The sequence below is a fragment of the Phytophthora sojae genome (genome assembly GCF_000149755.1).
Source record: "Phytophthora sojae unplaced genomic scaffold PHYSOscaffold_12, whole genome shotgun sequence".
In the NCBI taxonomy this organism is placed as follows: Eukaryota; Oomycota; class Peronosporomycetes; order Peronosporales; family Peronosporaceae; genus Phytophthora; species Phytophthora sojae.
In genome coordinates, this window is record NW_009258126.1 from 1,043,631 (window position 1) to 1,060,508 (window position 16,878).

The 16,878-nt window shown below is 50.1% G+C and overlaps 1 protein-coding gene across 1 annotated transcript; it reads left to right on the top strand.

The window, feature by feature from the left end:
* Positions 1-1,576: 1,576 nt before the first annotated feature.
* PHYSODRAFT_319330 (hypothetical protein) lies at positions 1,577-3,422 on the top strand (the record flags this gene model as incomplete). The annotated part of the gene is made up of 5 exons (XM_009538768.1): positions 1,577-1,588; positions 1,931-2,020; positions 2,057-2,642; positions 3,194-3,227; positions 3,329-3,422. 5 exons carry the CDS (start codon positions 1,577-1,579, stop codon positions 3,420-3,422), a joined length of 816 nt encoding a protein of 271 aa, XP_009537063.1.
* Positions 3,423-16,878: the final 13,456 nt, after the last annotated feature.

Consider the following 16,878-nt stretch of genomic DNA (forward strand, 5'->3'; position numbering starts at 1 on the left):
CTGGCTGGTGTTCCGCTAGTTGAGCGGCAAACCCTACGGTCGCTGGCCACCGCTTGCGGGATTCTTCCTGCTTCGTTATGCCGCTACCTAAAACAGGGGTGGCTTCGACGAGCTGTATCGCGCGTCAAGCCGACGCTGACGGAGACGCATAAGTTCAGACGTCTGCTAACGATAAAATTCACAGTTGGTCCCTGCTATTTTTTTCTGATTTTACGAGTAAATTTCCTAGATTCAAAAACTGTTCACTACTGTGTGTGATGTACACCATGGACACGGTCAAGATTCTGGAAATAGAACCAGCCACAATATATACAAACTTCGAGATGTTACAATTGCCATAATCTGTGAAGTATGGACTCAGCCGAAATTTACCAATTGAAGTTGGGGGGGGGGGGCTTCCAGCCGCTGAAATAAAATTGGTTAGGCTGTTCAGTCAGCAAAAGCTGTCCTCCCAGTATTATGGTAGATGCACGGAATAGCGTTTATTTGATCGCTCACAGCAGCTTTCCGCGAGTTGTGCTACGGACACTAATTTCTAAGCCTATACTGTGGTCGTCGTAGCACGGTTGATGTAGTGTATGGTTCTCGTCCACTGAACGTCGAGCCCATCGCGTGTAGGTCCCTTGCGTTTTTAAAATGTGGGAGAGGACTGGGGATCTTCTTCAAGTAGTATTTCTTCAATTGTTCTAGCTTGTGGCCGTTAAAGCAGTGCCCTTACTGCGTGTCGGGCTTCTTCGCTGCTGCGGTAGCGGTAGATCGCTCGGTTGCCATATGCTCGGCACTACAGGCGATTGGAGCATGCTCACTGCATCTGGCGTAGGTGTTGATCACCACGATCCTTGCGCTGACCGTTCTTGTTCAAGCGACAACACAGTTGTACTTGCCCATTCGAAGCTTTTGATCCGTCAGCTTGTCGGGAGTGTTGTGCTATCTCGCACCAATTCCAACCAACCCACGACGATAGTCAAATGCCCGCATCATCATGTTGATGAAAATCTGGCCTCTCAGGCCAGCGTGGTAACAGTAACCTGGACGCCGAGCGGGAACATTGTGCTTACGTGTACCAGTTCGACTTACGCTTCACATTTTGGAGTTTGTTGAAGAGATTTTTTTCTTGATTAGTGCGGGTCGCTGCGGTTGTCTTGCCATCATACATATCTACCAGATACCTCCCCATTTGAGCAATCATAGTCTTAGTCTTAATTCATTATTCTTCAAGGTCCATGGACAATGCCGATATGATACCGTGCTTCACCAGCTTCTGGGTGTCCCTGAACGCCTTTTGTTTTGCTTACCCCAAACGCTAGCGCCGCGTACCCGTTCGCGTTCCCTAACACGTCCTTGTACGCACAGCCCCGGCCGAGTCAGTTCACTGTGCATTAAATCTTGTTTAACTCGGCTTTGATCAACATATTTGGTACTTGAGCCCTCGATACCAGTCTTAGGCCCATTCCTAACCGGACAATGTGCCTGCCATTTGTGCCAGGCTCGTTTATAATTGGTTACTTTCACCGTAGGGGTAGACCATTTACTGCCATCGGTGGCACTCGCAAATCCCATGGCAAAAGCAAGTGCCATGTACCAGGACGTGTATTTTACCACGCGTGTCGATATATTTCGCACGCGTCATTGACACTTTTCCCGCCAAGATGAACAGGACCGAAGAAGCTTTGGCGCTTCTGTGTTGCATGTAGTGACCTACTACATCTGGTTCGATGAGCGTGGGTCGTGCTTGGGGAGAAGAAGGCTAGACTGGATGTATCACTCGCAGCTACTCTTGAACGAAGGCCAATTTCGACAATACTACAGGATGTCTTTCCCGAGCTTTGATCGGCTGGTGTGCTTGCTAGCGCCGAGCCTGCAAGTGGACGCGATACAATCCCGGCGGCGTACTGGTGTTGACCCAATATTGCCCGTGAACAAGGTGCAGATGTGCTTGTGGTTGGTGGGCTATTCGTACCACCCGGTTCGAATGCTCTCTGGCGTTAGCACATCTGCGGTCTATGCCGATGTTCACGCTGTTATGGACGCTATTCAAGACCATGAAGAGTTGTAGCTCCGCTTTCCGATTTCGGAGCAGGAACAGCGCCATTCAGCACGGGAGTTTGCTAGACTTAGCAATGACGGCATCATGCGTGGCTGTGTGGGTGCCATAGACGGCTGGCTATGCCCTATTCAAGTTCCTCGCCGGCGTGAAGTACGAATAGTGGCGTCGTTCTTTTCCGGTCACTACCCGCGATACGGCATCAATGTGCGACCGCGTGTTGATTATCACTGCAGATTTACCGCAATTTCCAGCTCTTCTCCTGGGGGTATGGGGGATTATATTGCGTATCTTCACTGGAAGTTGTCCCAACTTGCTGATACGTTTCCGAAGGGTTTGCATCTCGTCGGGGATAATGCCTATTCGAACAGCAACACGCTGCTTACACCATTGAGAAGACCCCATACGACTATCGCCAGCAGAGACAGCTCAAATTTTCTCCTGAGCCAGCTTCGCATTCGTGTGGAAATGGCGTTCGGATTGTTGGTGAATAAGTGGCGCATTTTCAAGAGTCCACTGCGTGTTGGTATGAAGCATATGGGCAAGGTGATTCATGTTGCGTGCATACTCCACCATTGGTGTATCAACGAGCGTCTGGGTCAAGATGGGGGTGCAGACATCGAACTGGACGAAGATTTGTCTGCTGCTGTCGCTAAGGTGGGAGCAAGTAGTTCGGGTACCGGTGTCGAAGATGCTATTCCAGCCGTTTGCGGAGACATGACAGTATCTGCACGGGATGTGGCGGCTTTTTGCCGTTATGATTCAACGCAGCTCGACGCTAAGCGCCGTACGGAGTCAGAGCTACTGCGGAACGGGATTGCAGCTAGATTAGGTAACACTGTCCGGCCCGATGACAACGTACGTAGAGCTGCATTAGACCGAGAACTTCGTATGTGATACTGCTAGTATTGTATGTAGCATAGCTCAAGGAAGGCTCTAGTCATACAAGTGGTGATCTAATCTACGAGAACAGAATAACAATCGTCGACAGACGAAGCCGTGTCGTCTAGCAGTTTGTCCGCGATGACTTTCACAGTCGACAGCATTTCTTGTGTCATCTTCTTGGAGTGAGGTGACTGCAGCTCCACGGTGCTAGCGCGCTTGAGCGAATCAAATTGGTCTTCCGGCAGCATTCCACCCTCCACGAAGCTAATCACGTCGTGTTTGAGTTCCAGACACTCGCGTAGGTAGAACACGCCAAGTGAACCCGAGAAATTCCCCAAAAAAGTCGGAATCGTGCTCTCCAAACTTGATGAGGTTAACGAGGGCACGATGGTCTTTCAGGGGGATTGCCTTCCAAGCGTCGAATAACTGCAGCCGGGTGTGCTTCACGATCTTCGAGGGATTCAATCCGGCGAGGCGTCCGTCAGCACTGTGAAGGCTGTTGAAGTCCGTGCGGTTTGTATTGAAGTCCGACGTAAACTTTCGCCAGAAAGCCGATTTTGCGTTCGTCTCCACTGCGTCGAGCTGCTGTGGAGTAACTCTGCCCCCCGTTTCGCGAATTCGGTGACGTACTCGTCGGAACAAATACTCGTCGGAAAACAGCATGATCAGCATCCGGACACAACAGTGCTTGGAGAGAGGGCCAGCGCTGCTCTCGGGCGACGCCACCGAGTCCACCACCTCCGCGATTAGGCTGAGCTGGTACTCTTCGAAGGCCACGAGACGTTTGATGCGTTCTTCAGCTGAAGTCTTGCAACTGACGCGGAGTTACGACTCGTGCATTCTTTCCGAAGCTGCTCGACGGTCCAGGTAGTGTAGTCATCTGAAGTTGGAGGTGGCGTAGTCCCAGGTTTCTTGATCGTCCACCGGACAAGAGGTGGCGGTGTCGAAGCCGCACCAGCAGCCCTCTCATCAGCGACCTTGTCAGTAAGAGCGGCTTCGTCCTCAGCGTCCATGCTTCGCAAAACCGCAGTAATTCAAAAGTGAGAACGCCAGCATCGGATTCATCCCTGTTGACCCACATCCAGTAACTACCTGCGAAACGTGCCAACACGGACCAAGCCGACGGTCTGACAAAACTTACTTCGTGTTGAAATATACGGCAGTATGGCGTGGCACAAACCGTTCCAGACCGAAGATTCATCCGCGTGAAGAGCCTACACCTATGGCTCGCGTGGCAGGCACTTGGTCCGGTTAGGAATGGGCCTTACAGTCCGTAGGAATTTATAACTCTGCTAAGCGTCAGCTCCGCAGTGAGGCTCTTGGCAGAACGCATAAGGTAAAAACAGTGTAATCTCTTTGGGTATCTCTTTTTCTCTTTGTATGTCACTCTTCTTCTTCGTATGATCTTGTTACTTTGAGGGCCGCTGGATCTTTACGCGGTCGCCTCTGCTATTATCTGTATACGCGTGTTCGGGTTCTGTTGGTCTCAGTATACCCGGGCGTCGCGCCGCGGCGCACACACATCTCTTGATGTCGTAGGGACTCGGGTGCCTGACCTTGCGATCGGCTGCACTGCAGCCATATCGGAACCAGACTGGCTCGCTCTCCATAGTGACACCAAGTCCCACTCGGAACTGGCACCTTGGTCGCTAACTTTAGTGACTTCGTAGCAGCGGCTTAATGTGCTTGGGTAGCTTGAGGCTTGGACTGCGGAGGGTTCGAAATATTTGGGGACGCCTTTCCGGGATACATTCACCGGGGCACTTCACGGTCTCCCTTTGTTAGACTAGGTCGGTGGCCGGACTGAGTGCTGCGTACCTCTGGCCTGTTGATGGCAACTGCGATCAGGCATCCATACTCCACATCTTCTCCAGCGCGCTTGGGCGTTCCGCAGGCACGCCATCCCGAAACAATCCTTTTCTTGCCAAAATTTGGCAAGACTTAGGCTCGAATGGATGTTTAAAAGAACGATTTTTTTGAAGTGAAAATCTCCCTTTTTCGTGGGCATTAAAAGAAGAAAACTTCTTTATTTTCTTTTATTATGGGCCATGAACAGTCTACATCTACCAGAAGATGGCGATACAGGACGAAGGGTACTCGAATGACCTGTTAGACGTAAGGACTTTTGCGTTAGCTTTTCGAGGCAGTCTTATCACGCGATGGTGAAGCTAGTTTTACTGAGTTCCAGCGTGAAAGAAAGACTTAAAACGAGTAATATTTGTAACCCCGCAATAAAAGGAAAAAAATGGCTGTGGTGCAACTTCTCCTTTTAATATAAAATAACATTAAAGAAAACTCAATAAAAGAAATCATAACATCCATGTGCCAAATGCAGCGTTCATGACGAGATGTCGAGACGACTAAGTTTGACTATCTAACTATGAAAACAGAGCAAGGGGTATGCTGTCCTGAGAGGCGTGATGGTTCCACCCAAAAACGTCGGTATGAGGGTACCATGGCAAGACTGAAACTACATACGGCCTTCGGATGTTCGTCCTTGGATGCTGGTCGGATAGCCAGATAATGTAAAGCTGACTACACGCACGCACATGAGCTACTTGTACATACAGTGCTAAGACACTCGACTGGGCCGACCTGTATGTGGTGCCACATTACCTGCAATAACACCACCTGAATGCACGCCTAACCACACGCAAGGTGCTGACGCTATTCGCCCACTACGAGTGAGGCGTACGGACGCTTTAATGGTACACCCGCGCTGCTCACCACGTACATACCATATATCGTAGCTACTGTGAGCAACTACTTCAGCCATAACAAGCTAATTCAACAGATCGTGCTGTTCCTACACAACAAGTGCCGACACACGCAAGACATAGGCTAAAATTCAAGTACAGACCTACCAATGGTAGGCTAGCTAACCCAGTTATGAATCTATCACTACCATTACAAATGTCCGATACCTTACACGGTGCATTTTGCAGGATTAAAGAAATAGCATGAATAGCTCCGTAAAAGCAGCGGTACTTGCCCAGGTCAACTACAGCCCAACATGGCCGGTGAGCTTTTATTTTCACGAAGATCAAGGAAACCGAACGAATATAACAAGAAGATTCCAGCACTCCGCAGAGGAAACGGAAAAGCATGGCTGCGCTGGGTTTTTGTACCTGCAGGAGATCTACATGTCCATGGGATAATAATAAAAAATGCTTGATCATGGGTCTTGACCGAAGACGCCCATGTTTAGCTGCTTGACGAAGACCTGTGATTCTTTAACACCATTGTTTCCGGGAAAAGCTGAGGCCAAGCGCAAATCACCCGTCACGACAAGGCTCTGTCTCTGGACACTCGAGATTTCCTCATTATAATAGGCGAGCTGATCAAACTCCGAAAGAAAAAAAGCCCCCAGTGTGCGAGAGTCATCCGCGAATTGTGTGTCTAAATGAAAGTGGCAAATTTTTGGAAAACGCTCAGAATAAAGCGATGCGTGACGTTAGCATCGTCCACTTGACGTGGCAGGCGGGACCCTGACTGGTGGACGAAGCGGCATCGCATCTCCCTTGACTGTGACCTTCCTGCGCACGAAGCAAAGTTCGAACTGATTGAACGCAAGAGCTAGTTGTTACGGGCAAACTGCCCAAAATTGAGAGAAGAACAGCCCCGGCAGCGATTCGAAGAATGGAGAAGCAACCACCAGGGCGGTAACAGCAACCACCAAAGACGATCCGGTATATACTGCGGCATCTGTAAAAACAACCACGGTGACAATGGGTGCTAGCGATACCTTACTACGACACCTTACCTACCGCACAACTGAAGCATCAACTCGTACCAGCACTAGTCGTCAAGACACTATGGCGACAGCGGTCCGCGAAATGGATACACTACCAGCAACAACTCGACAATATCCATGCAGGGGCAGATCGCTGAGGTGACTGCGATGATGGTCACTCTGAAGCAACGGCTGGTTTCTACCAGCCGTCAGCATATAACGATATGGCTCCGTTGATTGGACTAGGGACGATGACTTTTAACGAATACCCTCGCATGTGGATTGTTGTGTAGTTTGGCAGTGTGCTTTTGATGGCTCTCGGCGCGGCTGCACAAACTCTGCGATGGACCTGCGGAAGTTCGATGCACTTTTCGATAAAGTAGTGCTGGCGCTGGAGACTGCTCACATTTGTAAGGCTGACAACTCGACTGGACAAACAACACACGTAACTACAGCAAAAGTGAAGCTGTTGACTTTCTCAAACAACTGTAGCTGCACGAATCTAATCCGTGTACCTGAAACGTTGCTCTACCCAGTGATTTTAAGAAACCGCTTGATGGGGAAGCAGAATATGATGATCGGCTTAAAGGGCTGCGCCTTGAATTGGGGTGGATAAAGATTCCCCGGCAGCAGCTGTACTTGAAGCAGGCATGAAATGTGGAACTGACATTGCACTTTCAAAACTCGATCCGGCGTCTCTCTAATATGATAGCAACATGACGGCGCGATGTTGATTAAAAGGCGATCATCCTGATACTTGCCACCAATTTTCCCCACCTATTTATTAAGGCGTTGGGTATGATAACTCAGATAGCTACTGACTGTTCAAAGAAAAGATCCGTTTCGTATATGAAAAAAGATCTACAAACGTAGCGATACACCGAATGGGTCATCGCGGGCAGTGGCCGTACGGATTAACCTGGCCGAAGCCACTTGCAGAGCCGGCAAAATTCACATTTTCGTCTGAAAACCGCATCTTTCTTCGAGATTATGAAAACTGGTATCGCCTAATCAGAGAAGGAGTTGCTCCCACTTTTTCATCTCATTTTTAGTCGCATCTTTAATAGGCTATCGATATTGGGATTGTCTTTCCAGCGTACATATCGGCGTCAAGTTCCAATAGGATCACGTAAGGCGCCGATCCTGGAACCGTCTTAACCCCCGCAACGCGAGCGCCTGTATGAGACACGATTAGGCAAAAACCTTAACGTGTACCAGACATGTTAAGTGAATTATACTTTGTTTTTGTATGCCCACATACAAACTTGCAGTCAATAAGGACTAGGCTTATACCTCATCTTTCCCGCGATGCCGTGCACGAGTCGTGCGTTTGATATAGGTAGTGATGGGAAGCACAGATCAGTGTTTGAGACTGCAGGTGCTTCAGCCCACCACACATTTCTCGCTCATTCGAGAATCTCACCGCTTCCCCGCAGGTCCCTGAATTCCAAGCGCATTCGCCAGGCGAGCTCAAGAAGCTGGACATACAAGTGTACCTACCACCTGGGTACCAACCACAGCTGCCGTATGAGGCAAATGTGTGAGCAACATTGTTTGTGCTGTATCATGTGCTACGGTTCTAATGATGTTATGCTTGTAGCGGTGTACAGTTGCTTCTCAATCGCGATGGTGTCGATGACTGCAAACGCGATGGTGTCGATGACTGCTGAAGTTAGTGCGAGGGCCATCATGCTAACCCAGTACACGACGAACCTCCACGTACGGCAAAAAAGTAACAAAGGTGCGTGCCGTTTATGCTGTATGGACGCGCTATTATTCTTAGCATATCGTGTTTGTTCCTTCCATTGATAAACCGACAGGCGGATAACGCACCTGAGCACGTCCGGTAGTACCGCAGCCGCAGGATTGTCGATACAACGGGAGTAGCGATGCAAGTACCGTCCTGGGCGCCAGCAACAAAGCCTACTATAATACAATACTACCTTCATGGATACTCTAGTTTTGTATTGCATACTTTGTTCTGCTTTCATATGTGTGAATACGTTGATGAAGCGTTGTCTAGAGCATAAGTGGCCATGATAGGACACTGCGTTTTGAGCTTTGTATACGTTCCATCAGACACGCTCGTTGGTATAAGTTATCCTATCGTGTCTGGTACACGCTAAATGTGTGTTTATTGTGTATGGTACATGGTTGAAGCACGGCTTTGTCGTCCGCCCCCAGACATGGATGGGTAATCTGTGGAAGGTCACACCAGATCAATTGTACATACTAGTACACGCCGTGACGATGACGCCAGCTAGTCGCTCTCTGGCTCGAATCGTGACCTGTTTTTAGTATACTACCGCGGGCACACCTTACATATGTTCTGTTCCCGTCGATGCGTGGACAAGTCCCGCGTTTTGTTTGTGCCGACTATGTGTACAACAGACACAATATAGATCTAAACTTGTCTTGGTCAAGACACTTTTACGCGGTGACGACACGATAACTCAGTTAGGATGGGGGTGTGCACCGACTTTGCTAGAGACTCGATAGTATATTACTACATTATAGTATGCATGCCCTTCACAATGATACACCTTAACGTGTGTAGGAATAGGTGAGATGGTGGGAACCAAACCGCTTCGCGCTGGGGTGGGGTGGGGTGGGGGGTTAAGTAGGCAAACGTGCAGCTTTGCCGAACCTGATCTCAGCCCTTGCCCAACTTAACTAAGGTCTATCACGATCAGCCCGCCGAGGATGCGCGCGTTGTGGTGATGCTGCACGCTGGGTCTGGGATTGAAAATCGGTTCATGACACGCCTGAGTGCCTGGTTTAAGGTGGAACAAGCAGCCAAAAAAACAGTATGATAATAGCGTTTGCTATAAAACGCTTTCAAAGTCGCAAAAAAAACACGGTTGGTCGGTGCATCGGAGCAACAAGTCCGTCATGTCCCAGTACGAGTCGCCCATGCGCGACGTAGTGCAAACAACCCCGATGCGCGATCGTGAACTATGAATATGATACACAGATTGTAGCCACGCGACAAACAGGGAGGTAGGTTGTCAAAAATTGTAGTAAACTAGATTCACTAGCGTCGGATATGGCCGACCCCAAAACCAGTGTTGAAATGTTTAAATTACCGGGAAGGATCTTAACGTCGCGACACTGAAAACACAAAAAACTCATTTTCATTTAGGGCCCCCATGTGCATGCCCACTGTAGTTTTGATTGCGCAAAATACACTCAACGAAGGGACTAGCTGCTAAGACAGTTCATGTTGGCATCTATAATTGGTCGCGTATCCAACCCCCCCCCCCTTCATGAGTTCAGTAACGTTGGCAATACTACTGGACTCCGACAATACTTGGTACGAATGTTGGCGGCCTGTAGGAAAGTCCATGGAAGCGATGGTAACCCGAACCTGCCGCTGTACCCCAGGTCTAGCTGGAACATGCTACAGCGGTACGAAATCTTCCGGATGATGCCCATGCTCGCACATATTTATACTCGCCGTGGTAGTACATCGCCAGCTCGTTACCCTCCCTGAAGCTGGGAACGCTGGCAGCGCCATCGATTTAGGATCCCCCGGTGGGTTAAATCGGTACTCCACACGCCGCAACAGGGGACAAACGACTTGAACGACGACAATATCAGCTGGTGGTGCGGCTGCTGACGCGGCTTCTTCCTTCAAAAGTCCATCTGGGGTGGAGGCAGCTCCTAAGGGCAATGCGACCTGTCCGGTGTCCCCTTCATGTAGTGCGGCGAGGTGTGCCGTGGCGCCAGCCAGAGGTGATCTTTTGCGCCGGGACAATTACAGCATCCGCAAAACGTACCCAAGGTTCCTAAAATCACCTGAAATGTTTTGTGGGCTTTCAATAATTCGTTCCGCTCGTCCTCAAAACGTAAAAAAAACCTAATGACCCAAACTGCCCCCAAAAGCGTAATATTAGGCCTATAACCATTAAAAGGTTTTAACACAGTGGCATCATAGTGACCAGAAATACAGCAACACGGTTCTGGAGAATATGTCGACCCCCCTTCTTCTGTATGAAGTTTCAGCATGTTTGTCAATTTCTAATGCAAGATGAAGTGCCAGCCGAAAGCAGTTGCCTGCGAGATCGAACAGGCTCTGCATGTTCTTGCCAAAGACCAACTCATCGTTTTCAACTTGATAGATTGCCTTTTTCATTGGATGCAAGCCACGGACCAGTGAGGTTTTCAATGTATGTTGGAGAATCGTTGACCCTGTCGTACGTCTCGTCCACAAAGCGCCTTTCTCATTTTCATGATGCTGCCGCGTTCCAGGTGTTGGGGCATCAAAGCAACCTTTGGTTACATACCGTGAGGGGCAAACAGATACATCAGATTGATGTAGTCACAGAAGTGTCGAAATCCGCATTATCACAGGAGTAGATTGCTTAAGTTGCTGAACTCCATCACGATGGAGATGGCCTCCTTCTCGGTAATTGCTCAATTTAGTTGGTGTCTTTGAAGAGGCCGTGATCACGTCCCTCCACAAGGAGATTACAGCGATGGACCGAAGTGATGACTACACGGAAGCTAAGCCGTGAAGCATCACTGAAGACGCATACCGCACCTTTATCTGTTGGGAAGGCCATCATGGCCGTGAACGAGGCAATGGGTGGATGACATTGATAAGCTCATAAATCTTGCCATCCGACTCTCGCCGATTTACGCTGGCTCAGTTCAGTTCAGCACTCGTTCCGGAAAACATTCGCTGGCTTACTCCTGATGTTTGTCTTCGCTCATGGTGCTATCGATGGCATTGACCACATATAGGCGGTCCACGATTGGTTTCTGCCCGGACAACGCGCACTCATTATACCACTGAGGTTTGACCCAGGCAGCCTCAAAGTCGGGCGACGCCATAATGTCCTCTTGTTGTCATATCGGCGACAACAAATACAAACACAAACAGAAAACACCTTATAATTTGTAGATAATTCATATCAATCCATTGCTTGACATCAGAGTGACAAATAAAAAAACGTTTAAGCTCATAGCAGGCGCAGGTGGTTATGAAATCCTTGTCAGCGTTTGCCCATCTTCGAACATGTCCTCGAGGGAAAACGTATGGAGCTCACGGTTACAGAGCTTGAGGTACCAAAAAATAGCAATAGGGTAAATGGACCCACAAATTGATTCACACTAAATTTTGGTCTGGATGGAATATCCCGTAAAATACTCAACAAAATTCTAAGTGCTGCTTCATTCTATCTTAGAGTATAAAAGCGATAAGAAGGCGTCTAATTCTCCACCTCTACCCGAGCTAGAATTCGCGTCATATGACGAAGCTAAAAAATGCTATACACCTGGAACCGTGCCAACGGAATAAATGTTACCAGAGCTCACAACAATTAAAACAAAAGCGGACAGCTCCGGCAGCGGGGCTACCAGTATGATCGCTACGGAAACCTCAAAACACGCGCAAGCTACGCGAGGAGGATCGAGTTAGGCCTAAGAGAGAATAGTCCAAGGTCAGCTGTACCATGAAAATTCGACTTGAAGCAAGCCATCCAGACGAATGTGATGGGAACTGGAAAATAGTGCATCCCAAACAAAGATCTCGTGTTCTCAAACACCCTACATCCGACGACATCACTCAGGACATCGGAGGCGTGACTTGGATCGTCATCTATCGGCACAGATTTCATCAGCAGATTTGGAGGTGGTACAAACCGTAGTCGGTGTTTCCCCTGATATTTAGGCCGCGACTATTTTGCAGGCGGACCCCACGTCGTCGGTGACGACGAAGGATATCGCGAACCCAAAAGCACGCTCAAAAGCGCGACGATTTGGCAACCGAGACATCGATCGTGTCCTTGTTCAAGCAGCTGGACGAGTACAAGTTTAGTGACGTGGATATGGACATCAACAGACTTCGGTATCTGTTCTGGTCCCACCCCGACATTGTCAAGTTTTATAAGTTGCATCCTGAATTTTGGTCCTGGACAGCGCCGACAAGACCAACATATACGACTTGCGCTGATGAATATTATCGCAATGCCAAATATGAACAATGTGTTACTTGTGGCCCCGTGTTGGTTACCCGGAGAGAACTTTGTGTTGCAGACACTTATGGCTGAGCATGGGATCTCGCTGCCTATGATCTTGCTTACAGACCAAGACCTTTATGAACGCGGTCAGAAGCATCTTTCCTGACGTTCCGTCTCTTGTAATGGGCCTACCTTGGCTCACTACTACGGCTTACACGTATGTGCACGTGTATGTAGGTTTCTTCTACTTAAGTTAAGTATACTCGAGATCCACGAGTATACTTTAAACAAGATAAAGACTACAAGTAGCGGGTTTTGGTAAAAGATGAGAACTGCTATTTTTGTTTTATGTTTCTGACTTCCTCTAAATGTAATATTCTAAACTAGGAATCTGCCAACGGCTGGTTGGCAGGATTCTGCTAACATACAAGTCACTCATTGGCTAAAAGATGCTGCTTTCAGTCAATAGGAATCCTAAATGTGTATGGATCACCCGTCGTGGTGGTCGTAAATGTATGTAGCCATTGGTGTACCTTACACCAAGGTCGAGGAAGTGTTCAAACCTCTAACAGACATCGCATCTGTTAGAGTAACAAGTGACTGTAGCCACTTGTGCGTGTAACCCTGTTACACCATCCCCCCGTCAAGGTTAGACGTGCTGGTCTCGGCACGTCAACCACCGATGACCGTTTGGTCAATGCGCTCGTTCCGTAACCGGCACGTCGAAGTTGAAGACCCCTGGCGCAGCAGCGGAGGACATCTCTGCTGCTGCGTATAATGCGCGGCAACGTGCGAAGCGCGTCGTGGCCACGGGGCATGATCCACAGCCTGCCCTTGAGGTGCCTTCGGGCGCTGTTGTTAACAACAGTGCTCGTATTACTTTCCAGTGTGAAGCGCATGGTGGACGTCGTACGCCCTCACCATATCCGGAACGTCTTCGAGCAAGACGTTCCGCGGCTCCCATGTATCTTGGGAGGGAATCCTCTCCAACGGATACGAAAACGAACCGGTTGCCTGTTTGTTCTCGAGATACTGTGACCACCAATCCGCTCAACTATCCATCGAGTTGAGCCGTGTGCGTCACGAATTGGCGGCGGTGATCGTGGAAACACGCCCCGTGTGTGGTCAACTTGATGTTGACCCTGATCTCGCGTCACTCCACGACCGGAACCAGCGCTCTGAAGTATCCTCAGGTTGCGGCGGCCTCCCAGGCCACCTCGATCGTTCCAGCCGAGCTGGACCATTAGCTCGAACCGCTGCTCCAGTGCGACTTCGCGCTGGAGAGGACGATGCCTTCCGCCGAGTCTTCTGCTTCGGTTCAGCCGAGCTAGGTAGCTCGTACTGCAGGTATGGCTTCAGCCGTCTGACGTAGAATTTCAGATGGAGGCGCATACTAGACTGTATGTCCAGTGTGTAGGTGTTGCCGTGCCGTGTCAGCACAGTCAACGACCCGACGAAGCGCGGAGCGAGCTTGCTCGCCCCGAAGTCGGAAACGGCATGTTTAGGCAGGTTTTTGAGTAGCTAACAAAACCAATGAACCCTTCTTGAATTCATTTGTGTTGCCCCTGCCAACGTCGTCTGCGTTCAGCTTCTGTCGGTCAACAGAAGCTGCAATAGCGTCTTGGACAAACCGAATGACGGCTTGTCTGCGCTGCATGAAGTTGATTGTGTCCGAGCTGAACTCGTTCAGCTCGTTTCCAGCAGTAGGCCCGGCCTCTGCGGTCGTCTTCGCGGTGTCTGTGCCCTGAACAGACCCGTTCTACTTCTTCTTCTTCTTCTTCTTCTTGCTCTTGCCGGCGTCTGTGCTCTGCACAGACGCGGTCTTCTTCTTCTTCTTGCGCGTGGTCGCGGCTGACACTGTGCAAGTGTCAGCGGCAGTCTTCGGCTGCTGCGTTGCAGTCGGAGATCCTCCCCCACTTAAGGAAGGAGCCACCATCCCGAGTAGACTCTGGAGGCGTGGGTGCCTGATGACATTCACGTACAACGGCGAATGCCCGGTCGAGGCATGCACCGAGTTGTTGATGGCGAACTCCGCCATCGGCCGGCACTCGCTCCAGTGTTGGAACGAGTGAGCGTAGCTCTTAAGCACGTCTACGAGGACGCGGTTCATGCGCTAGGTCTGCCCGTCCGTCTGCGGATGGTCCGCAGTCGACATCGAAAGTTGACTCCCAAGAAGTGTAAACACTTCTTGCCAAAGGTGTTCAGTGAAGCGCGGGTCCCGATCCGACACAATGTCGATCGGCATGCCATGGTGTTTGAACACCATGTCAACGAACAGACGCGCCGTCTGCTTCGCAGTCACTTCAGCGGGTACCGCAGCAAGATGTACCATCTTGCTGAAGCGGTCAACAAAGACCACAACGCCCGTGTTCCCCTGGCTGTCCGGGGGAAGACCGAACACGAAGTCCAATGACATGGACCGCCAACACTCCGACGGAGTCGGCAGTGACTGCAAGGGAGCCGGCGCGAAAGGCGCAGGCTTCACACGTTGAGAAACCTCGCAAGCACGGACGTACTTGCGCACCCATTTATACTGGTGGGCCTAGTAGAAGTCCCGCGTGAGAAGAAGGTATGTCTTCTCACGGCCCGGATGCCCCGCAGTCGGTGCATCGTGATACTCATACATGATCCTGAGTCGCAGGTCATGGTCATTGGGCACGACAACGCGGTCCGCGTTGTCGTCTACTGCACTGTAGAGTAATAACCCGTCGTGCACCCGATAACGGTGTGCACGAGCACGAAGATGCTTCGCCAGCTTCTGACGAGCTTTGTCAGATGGCGCTGAGCCGTAGGCGAGCAAGAGCTTCGCGCCCGCGTCGTGCGCGTACGCGACCTTCACGTCGTCCAAAAGTGATGACGTTGGGGGGCTCGATCGCATGGTGTCAATGGCATTGCATCAGTCGTGGCGTAGTCAGGTCAACGCGAGAGCGCGTCGGCCACCACATTGAGTCTTCCGGGTTTGTACTCAACTCGGAAGTTATACTCTGCGAAGAATGATAGCCATCTTGCCATCCGTTGCGAGATGTGCGGCGACTTCACAGCCGTCCGCAGCGACGCGTGGTCCGTATAGACCACGAACGGTTTGCTTCCGAGTAGATACACTCGGAACTTCGCGAGTGCGTACTTCATGGTAAGGAGTTCCTTTTCATGTACCGGGTAGTTGCGCTCAACTGGCTTCAGCTGACGCGATTGGTAGTAGACCACACGATCACGACCCTCGTGATCGTGCTGCATCAACGCACATCCGATTGCGAAGTCGGATGCGTCGCACACAACGAGGAACGGGCGATCTTAGTCGGTCACCGCCAAGATCGGCGTCTCAGTCAAGCCCTGCTTGACTGCATCGAAGACCTGCTGACACTCAGCAATCCAAATCCACTCGGCTTCCTTCTTCAGGAGCTGTGACAACGGGTGTATCATGCCCGCGTAGTCCTTCACGTACTTGCATAACCCCAACGCCCGCCAAATCAAGACAAAAATGAGGAGCAAAAGTTAGAAGCTTACGCTGGCGTTGTTTTTGAAAGATAAGCCATCTTATTGGTACGGAGAGAAAGCCTTTGATTCCTTCTTTTAATCCTTTGTTATGCGTAGTGTCCACCATTGTCCATAACGGCAAAAGCTACAGTTGACAAGTGTCGTTAATAACATATTACATTTCATTTTTGTCCTGGAATCTAGGACAAATTCCATAAAATGACTTGGGTTCAGTATAGGGCCTCAGCCGTTACACCACTCGAACAGTTGTTGCCTTTGTTATACATGACACCCTCGTACTTACCTGGATCTTATTTCCTTCCATACAACCCCCAAGTCACTTTTGGTTCTTTTTGCTGGTTCTAGGACAAAACCCTGCTAAATGCGGTGTACTTAAGGGAGTTGGGGATAAGTACGTGGCCAAGCCAAGGAACTGCCGCAGTTCCTTGACGTTCGACGGCGTCGGCCACTCATTGATTACTCTGACCATCTCAGGGTCAGGGCGGACACCGTTCTTCCCAACGAGACACCTGAGCACATGTATCTCGCTCGTCCTGAAGATGCACTTCTTCAGGTTCGCATAGAGCTTGTGCTTGCGCATGAGCGCAAGCAGCTTCCGGAGATGCACCTTGTGCATCTCAACATCGCTCATCCCGTCCGCAGCCCGGCTGTGGACGAACACATCGTCGAAGTAGCTCGGTGCGAAGTCGCGCACCTAGCGCAACAAGTGTGTCACGCACCTGTTGAAGGTCGCAGGGGCGTTATTTAGACCCTGTGGC